Source organism: Leptidea sinapis, chromosome 4 (genome assembly GCF_905404315.1).
Source record: "Leptidea sinapis chromosome 4, ilLepSina1.1, whole genome shotgun sequence".
In the NCBI taxonomy this organism is placed as follows: domain Eukaryota; kingdom Metazoa; phylum Arthropoda; class Insecta; order Lepidoptera; family Pieridae; genus Leptidea; species Leptidea sinapis.
In genome coordinates this window covers 11,461,738-11,475,014 of record NC_066268.1, presented here as the reverse complement: position 1 = coordinate 11,475,014, position 13,277 = coordinate 11,461,738, and the positions used below count along the sequence as shown (strand labels likewise).

At 36.3% G+C, this 13,277-nt stretch overlaps 1 protein-coding gene across 1 annotated transcript; it reads right to left on the bottom strand.

Annotated features, from left to right (window-relative positions):
* Positions 1–123: 123 nt before the first annotated feature.
* LOC126980027 (sodium/potassium-transporting ATPase subunit beta-2-like) lies at positions 124–13,271 on the bottom strand. The gene is made up of 6 exons (XM_050829656.1): positions 13,167–13,271; positions 10,272–10,450; positions 5,979–6,233; positions 4,260–4,552; positions 3,682–3,850; positions 124–366 (listed from the first exon to the last, which is right to left on the bottom strand). The coding sequence occupies exons 2-6, from the start codon at positions 10,429–10,431 to the stop codon at positions 263–265; spliced, it is 981 nt and encodes a 326-aa protein (XP_050685613.1). The 5' UTR covers positions 10,432–10,450; positions 13,167–13,271; the 3' UTR covers positions 124–262.
* Between the last annotated feature and the right edge of the window lie 6 nt (positions 13,272–13,277).

Sequence of the window (13,277 nt, the reverse complement as noted above, 5' to 3'; positions counted from 1 at the left end):
GCTCCTTACAGTACTATTGTTATAAAATTTGAATGAATATCTAAAGCATATCTGATAGGTTCTTCGTAAAATATAACCAAATTTTCTAACTTAGTTTTAACTTTTAAGACTGTAAGGTATTGATGACTCGTTATAAATTGAAAGACTTTATTTTAAACAAAACAGTTTATTGATTCATAACTACAATACCATTCAATGGTTTTCTTTGGTCGCAAAACAATGTAAGACTTCAAGTGTCGTAGCACGGAGCATACATCATGTTCTATTCGATCATGATCTCAATGTGGACAGATCCCATCCCCTCATGGCGGTCGTACATGATGTTGTGAGCCCACGCCCGGCATTCAATATTTATCAGCATTCCAGCTGAAATCACAGTATTAAGATGAGATGAGCAGAGTTGCAGAAATTGTCTTAAAATGTTATCGAATTTTCTATAGATCTTTTACCAGCTTTGCCTTTGCACAGGAAGCCGTCTAGATTATGGGTACCATAACGGCGCTTATTTCTGCCGTGAAGCAGTAATGTGTGAACATTACTGTGTTTCGGTCTGAAGGGCGCCGTAGATAGTGAAATTACTGGGAAAATGAGACTTAACATCTTATGTCTCATTTTAACGAGTGCAATTGTAGTGTCGCTTAAAATGTTTGGGTTTTGCAATAGTCCTGAGCGGCACTGGATTGTAATGGGCTGGGCGTATCAGTTACCATCAGCTGAACGTCTCTATCGTCTCGTCTCTTATTTTCATAAAAAAAACAACAGTTACAAGAATACAAAAAAAATTTTCACACACGACCGCTCCAAGAAGCAAAATAATTAGTACAGCGCTAAAATATACCAGTGAATGACAAAGTTGTAGCGTAAAACATGGAAAGCCATCTGTGGCCAAGTGGAATAGCGCTCAGCCAAAGTTGAAAGGAACGATCGTGAAGCAAAATTGCCAACACCGTTCAAAGTAAATGGCATCATCGTGATTTATAAATGCATCCACTGAAGACGACGTCACGCTGCAAAGTCCTCTGGTGAAAACAGTAAATTTTTTAGGTTAATTATCTTCTACTTGCGCTGTTTTATACAGAGACAAACTTCAACAAATACAGTAATTACATCCACTTGAGAATCGGAGCTCATCCTCGAAACAAAATTGTGTATTGTTTCCACCCAAAACGGAAAGAAGTGCAGAACAATTGCCGCATGGCGCCCCAACGAACGTGGAAAAACATTACGTCTATAAAAATCGTTGTCGAGACAAACTGTATATCTGTGAATGCGCACCTTAAAATGCTTCAACATAATACTACACTGGCCTTCAAAAGTAAGTATCACACTTTTAAAATTGGGATAACGTTTTAAGTTCACAAGATATAGTTTCGAAATAAAAAAGACTCCAAGAGAATTTAATTTTGTACATAAAAACTTTATAGTCGGTAACCTTCTTTTAAGAATTGGCTGAAAAAAAAACTTCAAAAACAAAACCATTCCTTTTTCAAAGTGGACGTTTCCGAATTACAATTTTACCATTCACATTTTTCTTTCTGTTTTAAATTTTTTTCAAGATCGATGGGTCTTGTTTTAAAAATTTATGCTAAAAAGCACATAACATTTATTTATCTTGCCTCTTTCAGTTGAAGAATGTTCTAGGATCATGACTTTTCTGGAACTAGGCATCAGTATGCGTCGCACTGCAAGAATAGTGGGCGTGACGGTACGAACGGTCCAGAAGGTAAAGCGAAGGTACGAAGAGACTGGACACCATCTGGAGATCAAGGAGACCTTGTAATGGCAGACCCAGGTGTACCAGTGTCCGAGAATCTTCTCGGGCACTGGTACACCTAACAAACAACAACAACACCTAACACCTAACAAACACAATAATATAACGATCTCGTTATATTATTTAACGATCTCGTTATATTATTTCCACTGTGTTAAGAAATCGCCACCAAAAGTCGAAGTCCAGTTGAAGTCCAGCAACAGCTACTTCAGACCCTGAGGGACTACATTAGTGACAGTACACTGAGAAGAAGACTTGCTGAAGCAAATTTGAAACCCCGAAGACCAGCGAGTGGCCTAAAACTCGAGAGACAGCATCGAGTAGCGAGACTGCGATACGCCCGTGAACACATGCAGTGGGATGAAGAAGAATGGTCAAGAATTTTGTTTGCAGATGAGTCTCGATTCTCCCTTTACACTTCTGATGGAAGGCGAAGTGTTTACAGGCGACCTGGTGAGCGATACCTTCAAGCCTGCATCTCAGAAAGAGTCCAATACGGTGGAGGCAGTATGTATGGGCTGGCATATCTTCAGAAGGTCGCACAGAGCTAGTAGCTATAGAAAATGGCACCCTCACTGGGCAAAGATATGCTCAAGAGATTCTCAATGAGTATGCAGGGCCGTATTTAGCAAATATGGGTGATGGATCGATGCTGATGCATGATAATGCCCGGCCACACACGGCTCATATCGTACAATAGTATATTCAGGAGGTCGGTATCAGCGTGATGGCTTGGCCATCTAGAAGTCCTGATCTCAACCCGATTGAACACGCCTGGGATGAGCTTGGGAGGCTAGTCATAAATCGCAGACCACCACCCTGGTAGAAGAATGGGAGAATATTCCCCAACATCGGCTCCGAAACCTAAAAATGTCTATTTTCATTGTTTTATCTTTTTTAAGTTAAAAATGTTACGAATGTATAATTTTAGTTTCTAAGAATTAAAGCCTATATAATTTGCAACAACACGTTTTTAATCTTAAATCTCTACCTTCTATAAGTTAATAAAAAAAATTAATTTGAAAAGTGTGGTACTTATTTTTGCGGGCCAGTGTATTATGCACATGTACAAGTTCAAATTCAAATATTTTTATTCAAAATAGGATGTGACATCACTTACTGAAAGTCAAAAACTACCACCCATTCCAAAATGAATGCCTCAGACCTGAGAAGAACGGGCGCAACAAACTCGGCGGATTTTTTTTTCATCGAAAAAATATGTTTACAAAGTAATATTGTACAATTAAACTTATTATTTAATAAATAGCCTGAGGGCGGTCACTCCATTCTCAATCAGTGGTATCATTAAGAAAGTCATTTATGTTATACGAGTAGTAACCTTTACCACACAAACGTTTTTCTAACAATTCTTTTGAATAACGTAATACTTTTGTTTTGAACATTTTCTGGGATCTTGTTGCAAGAGCTAGTAAGAAAGTAGCCGAGTAGTAGGCATTATAAGTTTATGTCTATTCCTGGTGTTAATATACATGTTATGAACATACATTAAAAATATCCCCCTTGCACAGACCCATTCGGTTGTTATCGTAAGTGGATTGATATCTCATCGACTTTATGATTATCTTCATAAAATGGGATTTTAATACTAGTCCAGATAATACTGGAAATTTTAAAATTTTATCTCGTACAGTGAATAAATGTTGTATAACCAAAAAAGAAGAGTTAATGGGAATCTTAAGTACTTTTTCGCCGATGAAAATGATCATGTCAATAGGAATAATCCTATAACCAGTGCAGGAAAAAGAACGCATCCTATCCCATTCTGCTGTTTTATAGCACCATACGCTGTGAGTCACTGGTGTTTATCACCTTCAATTAAACTCGTGGGCCCGAAAAGTGCCTATGCTTTTTTATTCGCCGGGTTCGCAAGGATATCTGTTACTTACTCTTTGGTCTCTGCAAATGGACAGCGACTAGTGGACTGAGGTAGCCTTCTTGATTCTTGTATGGGAAGTAATACCCCGGGAAACCCCTGTAGGGGAGGTACTGGATAGGTCCAATGTTCTCTCGGTCAGCTGGGTTTTCACCTTGGCAGGAAACCCACACCATGTTGAGCTGTAAGGGGATATTTATATTATTGTAAAATTACTAAACCCTTATTATTTTTACTTTCATATGATATGGGAATTTATGGCTGAATAATTTTTGGCGGACAATTTTAGTGATATAAAATTCTTCTCACTATGCAGGTTGTTAAGCTGTGAATAAACTCTTTTTTTCAAAAGTTCATATAAGTTTAAACTTATAAATAAAAATACTACTAAATTGTAAAATACTACCAAAAAATCTCATATCAAATAATTAAAGCCTTAATAAATACTACCTACATCAAAACTGCTAGTATTTCCACGTTGAAAGCTAGGCCTATACGTTGACCGAAATAACATCCAGCGCTTGGCTTTCCGGCAGCTACCACTTACATATACATGCAAAATAAGAGATCAAGAATAATCTTAATACTTACATAGTTCTTATCATACGCTGTCATATTTTTTATGTGGTCTTTCAAGTCCTCAGGCATGGCTGATGGCAAATGTTCTGAGCTGTTGTAGAAGGCCGGCTGCCATCCGTAGATCTTGTTCAGCTTGAGGAACACACAGGGTGTGGACTTGTGGTACGCGAAGCTTTTCTCTTCAACACAGGGTCCCCACGCACTGATGTCAACGTCACAAACCTTGCCAGCGGGAGGCGGTAGTTTGAAGTCACAGTTGTGGATGTTTTGGCCTGCACTTGTTTTTTTACCGTCTCGTTTGTAAGCTGCAATTTTTTTTTAAAGAATGAGTTAACAGCTACAGAAACAAACTTGCTACTCATCTTCAGGGTCCTGGGAGCCTTAAAATCACTAGGCTGACACGCCAGAGTATTCAGGGTCTAGCAGCAAGATTTGTGGACAAAGATTGAGAGACTTCTCACTGGAAAAGCCTCTCCAGATACAACCCCAAAATACAATCATATTCAGTCAGTCAGCATATTGGGTCATTGTTGGAAGACAGATTCCCAAGACGCTGAATACAGAAAAAAAAGGATGATTTGATGTCATATAAATTTAGTTAATTATAGTCGTTTTAATCACAATTAAGTCGTAGTTACTTTTAAACCAGTGAGCATCATTTACACATCAATAAATTTTGTACATACATACATAAAAATAACTCCATCTGTTCCTAGATAGAGCGAGAATCGGGTCTCATTTTACAAGCCTGACATTCTTCCCTTCTTTATCTCGCGTCAATTCTTTCATGCAACTTCTCTTATTTATTTCTCCTATTGAGTTGGCCAATAATCTTTTCCAATGCCTCCATCATTATTAGTTACTATAAAATTGTGCAGTCAATTTCAATATTTTTTATTACTGAAAGCTTATACTAGTAATTACGGATATTCATAGTTATCATTTTCCATCAGTTGGGACACTCATCCGTTTGACCCCTCCCTCTTATAAAAATAAACTAATCACTTTTTGAATCATCACTGTAATATTTTAAGCGTATTTTCGGATAAATCAGAGCCAATAAAAAGACATTCAAGAATTGCCAATTTTTGAAATCTTTAAGTATTGACTAGGGATGGGTTGAACTAAATTTCAGTTTAAGCGAATTTTGGCGACATGCGTAATGCGTATTGAAAAAAAACAGTATTGCAGATGATCGCCTTGCACAATGGCAGTCGGTAATTTTCAAGGCACATTAAGAGCTAGATATCAGTTATATTTTCGTAAATCGTACCATAAATAGGTATATCTATCAACACATCCTATATCAAAGTCCATAGAGCATCGGAGCGGCCACGCACTGTTAGAATAAAATTGCTGTTAATGCTAAAAAAGCCAGAATTTGCCGACATCCTATGACGATACATAAAAACGAGAATTAAGAAAGAGAGATTAAGAGTCCCGCTACGATTCCCTGAAGCTTGGTCCTTATCTTCGATATCAGGTCAGGTCATATTATCAGGTCCAGCCACACATACACAACGGCATCCCCGCTACCATTATTTTAACTACCAGCAAATTTGTTCGTATTCAAGTGAACAACCCTTCCAATATAAAAATAACAAACTAAAGTATATTATAAATCACGTCAGTAAATACAAATTGCGTTGGCAGTACTCGCAAAAAGAAACTTTTGTATTAGCTACTAGTATTTAATATATAAAACAACCATATGTCAAATATTTCACTCACCTTTCAAAAAAGAAGACAGCTCCTTGACCCAAAACTGATAGCTGCCGGGATCGTTTCCCTTGTACCATATGACGCTACTGGCGACCTCTGGTGGCATGGGTCGGAAGCCTAGCCCAGGGTTAGTACCAATGATAGACTGGTCCAACTGCCAGCGGGGCTGTCGGATGTCGAGCATGGAGAGGAAGGTCCACATGCATATCGCGACCAACAACGCGAGCGCCGAGTAGAAGATGAAGTAAAAGAGAAGGATTTTCGCTGTAACGAAAAGTCTTACTTAAACTAAACATAAAATTTAAAACATTAAAAATCAACAGTAATCAGATGTAAAAATAATAATATCATAAGTTGCTGTTGAAACTGTTCTAAGCTGTTTATTCTATGTGATAATCTTTTTAAGGTGCTGTTTGTAAATCACAGTTAGCTAATTTATTTATTATATTTCAAATTATTTACATATGACTTAATAATTAATACTTAACGCTATTTATATAAAAAATAACAAAATAAAACTTAAATAATCTAACAAAATTAATTAATTACAAATAGTAAATATCATTAAGAACGCTATCGGCAGGTAAGGTGCCCATGAAGCTATTGACAGAGGTACGTACCAGATCTTGGGTCACCTGTTAAATCGGTTAGACGTCTGGATAGCTCTTTTATGAGTTTTTGTGCCGATGAACCCGAAGGACCCATCGTCTCCACCCCAAAGGGAACAAATATGTATCCATCACCAAGTGATGCATCTTTTCTCCGCTTTAGGTTTTCGGCAGTTTCCCCCGCTGCACCTCCCGCTCTAGATGAATGTTCAATATGAGAGGGGGCTAGCGTGTCCACACAAGTCGCATCCCACATCAGTGGCTTTCCACAACTCCATCAGGCCTCTTACCATCATCACGTGAAATTCCATTCGGCTCTAGGATAGCCGGCACGTTGACGGTAGTAAAGGCCCGACGCAAGACGACGTTTAAGGCGGCTTGGCGTGAGACACGGCCCGCACTGCGGCGGCAAGATAAGCCATGTGTGGTGACCAAGGCTGTCTACAATGCCCCCGCAGCGGCACATATGGAGACCATCACAGTTAAACATTAATGAAGAAAGTACCTATATTAATTACCATAAACATATAGATCGTGGTAATATATAGATAACTCGTTAATATACTGTTATACCTGCGGGATGTGATAGGGACAGGCCGCCACTCGGTGACGTAATAATCCAGGAGTATACTTCAAAACTAACGAATTAATCTAGCGATTGCACACCGTCCATGGTCTTTTTTCTGTTCTATGGTCCGTGGCATATACTCACAATTCGCTAGCATGCGCTAGTCTTTTGTTAAGTCGACGGCCTACTGACGCTGCGCACAGATTAATATTCTGTCCCTGTTCTAACGCGTGGGTGTAAAGTGGATGATAAATTTACGAATAACTCAATATCGCGCCAACCGATCTCGATGATTCTTTTTTTATTCGAAAGGATATACTTCAAAGATAGTTTGGTTAGGTTCTGATTACGGAACCCATGGCAAAGTAACGGAACTCTTCAATTCTTAGGAGCAAATTAACGATACTTGGCCTAATCTTTTTTATGGTATCCGGATATTTAAGTCATCTACCATAGCATAGTTATGGCCAAGTAATTGTCGTAGTCGAATATGATGATCAATGGTACTTGTAATTAATTGCGATCTGCGGCAAAATTTCTAACTGCCTTTAATCATTTGCAAAGCGCTTACTGCTGCATTCAGTATTTCTACACATATTTAGACAAATTGTTAGTTAGTGTACTTAAAATTCACTAAGAATCAAAAAAAGTTCCAAAACAATAGATATATTATGCACTCAAAAGTATAAAAAGAATTGCGTATTTTTATACAATCTAATAAATAAATCTAAATCTAGTTACGATTATTGTGATTTTCGGAGTCGGTGTCATCCAAGATAGGTTTGTAACTACATACATATAGGTGAGATGTACTTGAGTCGCGAGGAGGCGAGAGCGGGTCGCGGCGGAAGGACACCGATTCCAAAAATAACAATAATCGTAACTAGAATTAGATTTATTAATTAGATTAGATTATTTTTATTCTTTTTAGTGTATATTATATATATTGTTTTGGAATAGTGTTTTTAAGTCAGTTGTTTTATGCAAATACACTCTGAGGCACAGCGAAAAATTGTCAGAAACAGTCAATGCTATGACATAAATAGTTTGATAAAGTATCGCTACAATTGTGAGCTACGGTCTGTATTTACCGATTTGCAATCTCTGTCAGACACGATACATACATCAGTATGATGATATGTACTGATGCGTAGAGACTTGAAATTTGTTAGGAATATTCCTTTCGCCGAGTTGAGGTCAGCTGAGAACGTTACGAAATTCCACCACAAAGAGTTTTTTTTATTATGAACAGAATAACGACTGACGGGTCAGATAATATTATAAATTTTGTAAACTAGAACTATAACTAGTTATCTAGGCGTCTAAAGGATTTAACAGGTGACCAAAGATCTGGTACGTATCTCTGTCAAAGGATAAGTTTGGCTATACAAAGAGGTAACGTTGCCAGCTTCATGGGCAACTTACCTGCCGACGGTGTTCTTAATAATACATACTATTTGTAATTAATTAATTTTATTAGATTATTTTTCATATAAATAGTGTTATTAATTATTAAGTCATATGTAAATAATTTGAAATAAAATTACAACTTTTATCTAATGTTTAAACAAAAAAAACTAGAACTCAAATGGTTAAGTTTACCAGGTATTAAAGATTAAGAAAAAAAATTATTTATCCGTCTTAATTTCCATTAATCATTATCCAGGTAAATGTAGTAGTTATGTTAGCTCAGTTAATTATTTTGGTAAAACATGACCTGTGATCGTTTCCACAGTATTTTATGGTGTTTTATGTATACTAAAACAAAGGTAACAGCCCATAGTGCCGTAAGTTAATAAGCTGATGTCTGTAGGATCACAAGACGGCACCGTGGACGGAAGCTGCGCCGGCGCAGAATTAACATCATTGCTACATCCTGCCAGGGTATCTCGACACTCCACGAGGCAGTCGTAACTAGTAAAAGGCGACTCTTTAATCGATAATAGTGGGCCCGAGTGACTCATGTATGAATTTGGGGTCTGTGACTATCCTCCTTTACACAAAAGTGTTTGATTCTACAAACTCTGGTTTGACTCTCTTATTATATTTAGTATCTATATTTACTGTGTACGAAAACGTATCTCTCTGATCTGGCAATGGCACAAACTACTATCAAATATGTAAAACAGAACATAATTGTTATGGAAACTTATTTACTTATTTAGAAAAGTTTTTTTTTGCTATGATGCGTTTGGGAAAACATTACAAATTCGGAGGTAGGGATCATGGTTAACAGCTGTTCAAAATAATCCCCATGTGGTAGAAAACACACAATGAAACGAAGTCAACACGCAACGCCAAGCAATTGCGGATCTCTGAGAACAACTCGATCTATAATAGGATCTCCAATAATTCGAACAGCTCTGCGTGAAACGATTTCAATTACTTCGAGAGATAAATATTCATATGCAGATTTGAGAGCACAAAGATCTTCTGCTGTGGGGTCATGCTGCTGATATTGATATAGAGTTCGTTCTGCAAAATAGGGCTGTTCGTGCTAAATATCAGATTGGTTATAGACAGTCTCTTAAAAAAAAATAAAGAAATAAATATTGTGACTGTTCAATGTTAGGACATTTATGAAAATTTTATATACGTTCACAAAAATCGTCACCATTTTGCTCTTAATAGTAATTTTCATTATTATAACACTAGAAATAATGGATTGCTTGTTCATAATTCTAGTAGGCTTCATAAGATACATACCAATACAACAAATAACAATAACTAATAACAGAACAATAGCTTTAAGGGTAAATGAAAAACACTTCTATAATAAAATCTCAGCCACTGTTCAGGCATTATCTATAAATAAATTTAAATGTTTTATTAAAAAATGGCTTTGTCGTAAATTCAACTACTACATAGCTGCATATCTAAGTGATTGGACAGCCTGGGACTAGGTTGTGATTTTTATTTAGCAATAGCAATGACAGTAAAATATTGTATATTTTATTAAAAAGAGTGCAAAAAAAAGAATGCTAGGAGAGTTTCTCGTGTCGCATCTTCTCTTTCAAAACGCGATTTGTTTCCGAAGCGGTAGTAGTATCTAGTATATTAAAAATGACATCAAAAAGAATTCTAAAGGAATCAGTTTTGAGAAAATAAATGCCTTTTGAAACTTACACCAGCTTGCTCCGCTGCGTCCGCAGAACTGCCGCGTCTTCGGGTTCCAAATGAATCTCTTTATCATCTGCCCCTTGGTCAGGGGCTCCTCCTTCACCCTGTAGTACATATTGAACCGCTCCAAGCTGGTCAGGTCTGACGGTCGCTTCTTCACCGTCATCTTGGATGATTCAGGTTATCTATAACAAAAAACGTCCATATTTCTAAATATGACGTGCGTATTACAACAATGTGTCTTTATTTCTCACGGACAACCAAACTTATCTAAGTGCATATACAGGGGACACAAAATTTTTTGATTGTGGATCGCTGGTGCCTTTGGTAGGTAATAAAATACCTATGTTACTGGTCACCAGAAATTTACTTTTACACAGCGACTAAAAAGATATCAAAAAAGAAATTATGAGAAAAACGCTTTAATAAAGAATTAGAAAAATGTGTGTGTTTTTATGTATGTAGGAGAGAGCGTGTCTCTGTGTTCAAGAGCGTCTTTTCAACTATTGTGTACAAATAAATTTCGGTCAACGGATCAGCCTTGCTATCCAACGCGGTAATGCTGCCAGTATTCTTTGTATGCTTCCACGTAATGATAGTTTTAATTTTATGTAGTCGTAGTATTGTAAATATAGTTATAAGATTTGTTTTGTTTGAATAATAAATATACTATAGTTTTGTATATAATATAAAAAAAATAAGCAATATTAGGAGTATATCTGGAAAGTGTTGGGGATATTTGGTTAGTAAGGAACGTTTTTGTGTGATAATTCACAATACTAAAATCACAAATAAATATTTGCAAAAGTTTTCTAATATTATACTAATAATCAATGTTCTATTGTACTGTCATTGTTCTTAACGTGTGCAATTTTCAAGTAAATCAGACATCTCGGGGAAGGTACATACAGTTCATGCTACATTACATATATTCTTGATAAAGTAATGTATGTTCATAGGCACATAAGTGAATTTGCCAGAAACTGTCATAACCATAATGTTAACACCAGGAACAGACATAAACTCATGATGCCTACTACTCGGCTTAGTCGAGTTAGTAAGTCTTTTGTGGGGCGATGTATATGCTTTTACAACAAGATCCCAGAAAATGTTCAAAACAAAGGTGTTACTTTATTCAAAAGAATTGTTAAAAAACGTTTGTGTGGTAAAGGTTACTATAACATAAATGACTTTCTTAATGATACCACAGATTGGGAATGGAGCGACCGCCCTCAGACTATTAAATAATAAGTTTAATTGTACAATGTTACTTTAATTGTAAAACATACTTTTGATGAAAAAAAAGCCCGCTGAGTTTGTTGCGCCCATTCTTCTCAGGCCTGAGGCATTCAATTTGGAATGGGTGGTAGTTTTTTTTTTGACTTTCAATAAGTGATTTCACATCCTATTTTGAATAAAAATATTTGAATTTGAATTTGAATTTGAATTAAAGCGTAAAAAAGAATCTAATAATAATTGCTATTAGATCATATAAGGTTGAATCTCAACCGAAAATTAAGAGTAAGGCATAATATTAGGTGCGAAACATTATTATAAGCAACTAGCTGACCCAGCAAACGTTGTATTGCCGATATTAAAATCGCGATACAAAAGTAACTGTTGATCGTAGATTTGTGAAAATTTGAAGTTGTATGTATTTTTTAATGCTGACTCATAATCAAACAAATTTAAAAAAAAATGTCAAAAAAATAACAAAATAAAAATTTCGTGTGGTCCACAACGTTAACATTTAGGGGGATGAAAAATAGATGTTGTCCGATTCTCAGACCTACCCAATATGCACTCAAAATTTCATGAGAATCAGTCAAGCCATTTCGGAGGAGTTCAAAGTTTAACACCATGACACGAGAATTTTATATATCAGATTTTATTTTAACATCTACTATTTTTTATCAAATACTGTACATTCATTTAAACATTACCAAATACATAGTTCAGTATATAGAAGTGGCGGTGAAAGCTTAATCTCGTCATTTATACCATCCGACCATTATATATAATATCCTTTTAATATTAAACGATATATGCAATCATAATAAAAATACTAAAAACTGTTCAGTTAACATCCCACATGTCTTATCTCGACTGGACGTAATTACGGGGCTTCTAGTGGCAGATGACATTATGTTTAAAGGAGTAGCTTAGGAAATTGTAGAAAATTGGGCTTATATTTTTGGATAACAGATTCGTGCAAATTAATTCAAACACTTAAAACTTAAATAACATTCCATTCAATGGTGAGATTGCATTTAGATTAAATAGAAAAAATTTCAAAAAGTTTGCTACGTAATAAATTTCAATAAGTTTAAAAAAGGAATGGTGTGATACTGGACCTTGGCTGTCGGGTTATTTGTTAGTTTATTTATTTACGTGGTATTTTTTATGATACAACTATTGCTTTCATTAGAAGCTTTACCAAGTAGATCGCTATAAGGGCACACAAATAAATGTTTTTTTTTAAAGCGTAAACCAAGTCGCGACTTCTACCCCATAATCAGGTAAAGGGGACAATGAAGGTAATAGTTTTGGTACAAAAGAATACACCGGAGCAGAAAAAATTACTATGATTTGACTTGTTATGACATTTTGCTATGAGGTCTGCATGTAAGCATCCGTTTGCGTTTATTACTTAAAGCAAGTACTACATAAAAGTAAACTTAAAAAGTAGCTTAAGGGAAATCACCCGTAACATGAACTTCAATATACGGCACTGTATCAAAGTCCTCGATCGTGGGTTGCCGAATTATCGGGAGCTTTTGAAAGCCGATCACGGAGGAGATCATGCACTATGTAACAATGATAAATGTATTAATTTGTTTCAAAAAATGGCCAATTAATGAATGACAGATAATTATGTTTGTTCTGTTTAAAGGGACGTACCAGGTGGGTGAAGAGCGAGCGGTAGCACCGAGCACAGAGCGGCGGCGACTGCGCCCGCGCAATTGGGATGTGATGCAGGATAATGGGACGGCGCTATGCAGTACTGATCAA

Bases quoted from the DNA above. Each gene is read 5' to 3' on its own strand.
- LOC126980027 (XM_050829656.1), bottom strand. From the start codon at position 10,431: ATGACGGTGAAGAAGCGACCGTCAGACCTGACCAGCTTGGAGCGGTTC. The intron at 3,851-4,259 runs GTAAGTATTAAG...ATCCCCTTACAG, and splicing joins CAGCGTATGATAAGAACTAT to CTCAACATGGTGTGGGTTTC. The intron at 367-3,681 runs GTAAGTAACAGA...CTGTGATTTCAG, and splicing joins CCATTTGCAGAGACCAAAGA to CTGGAATGCTGATAAATATT.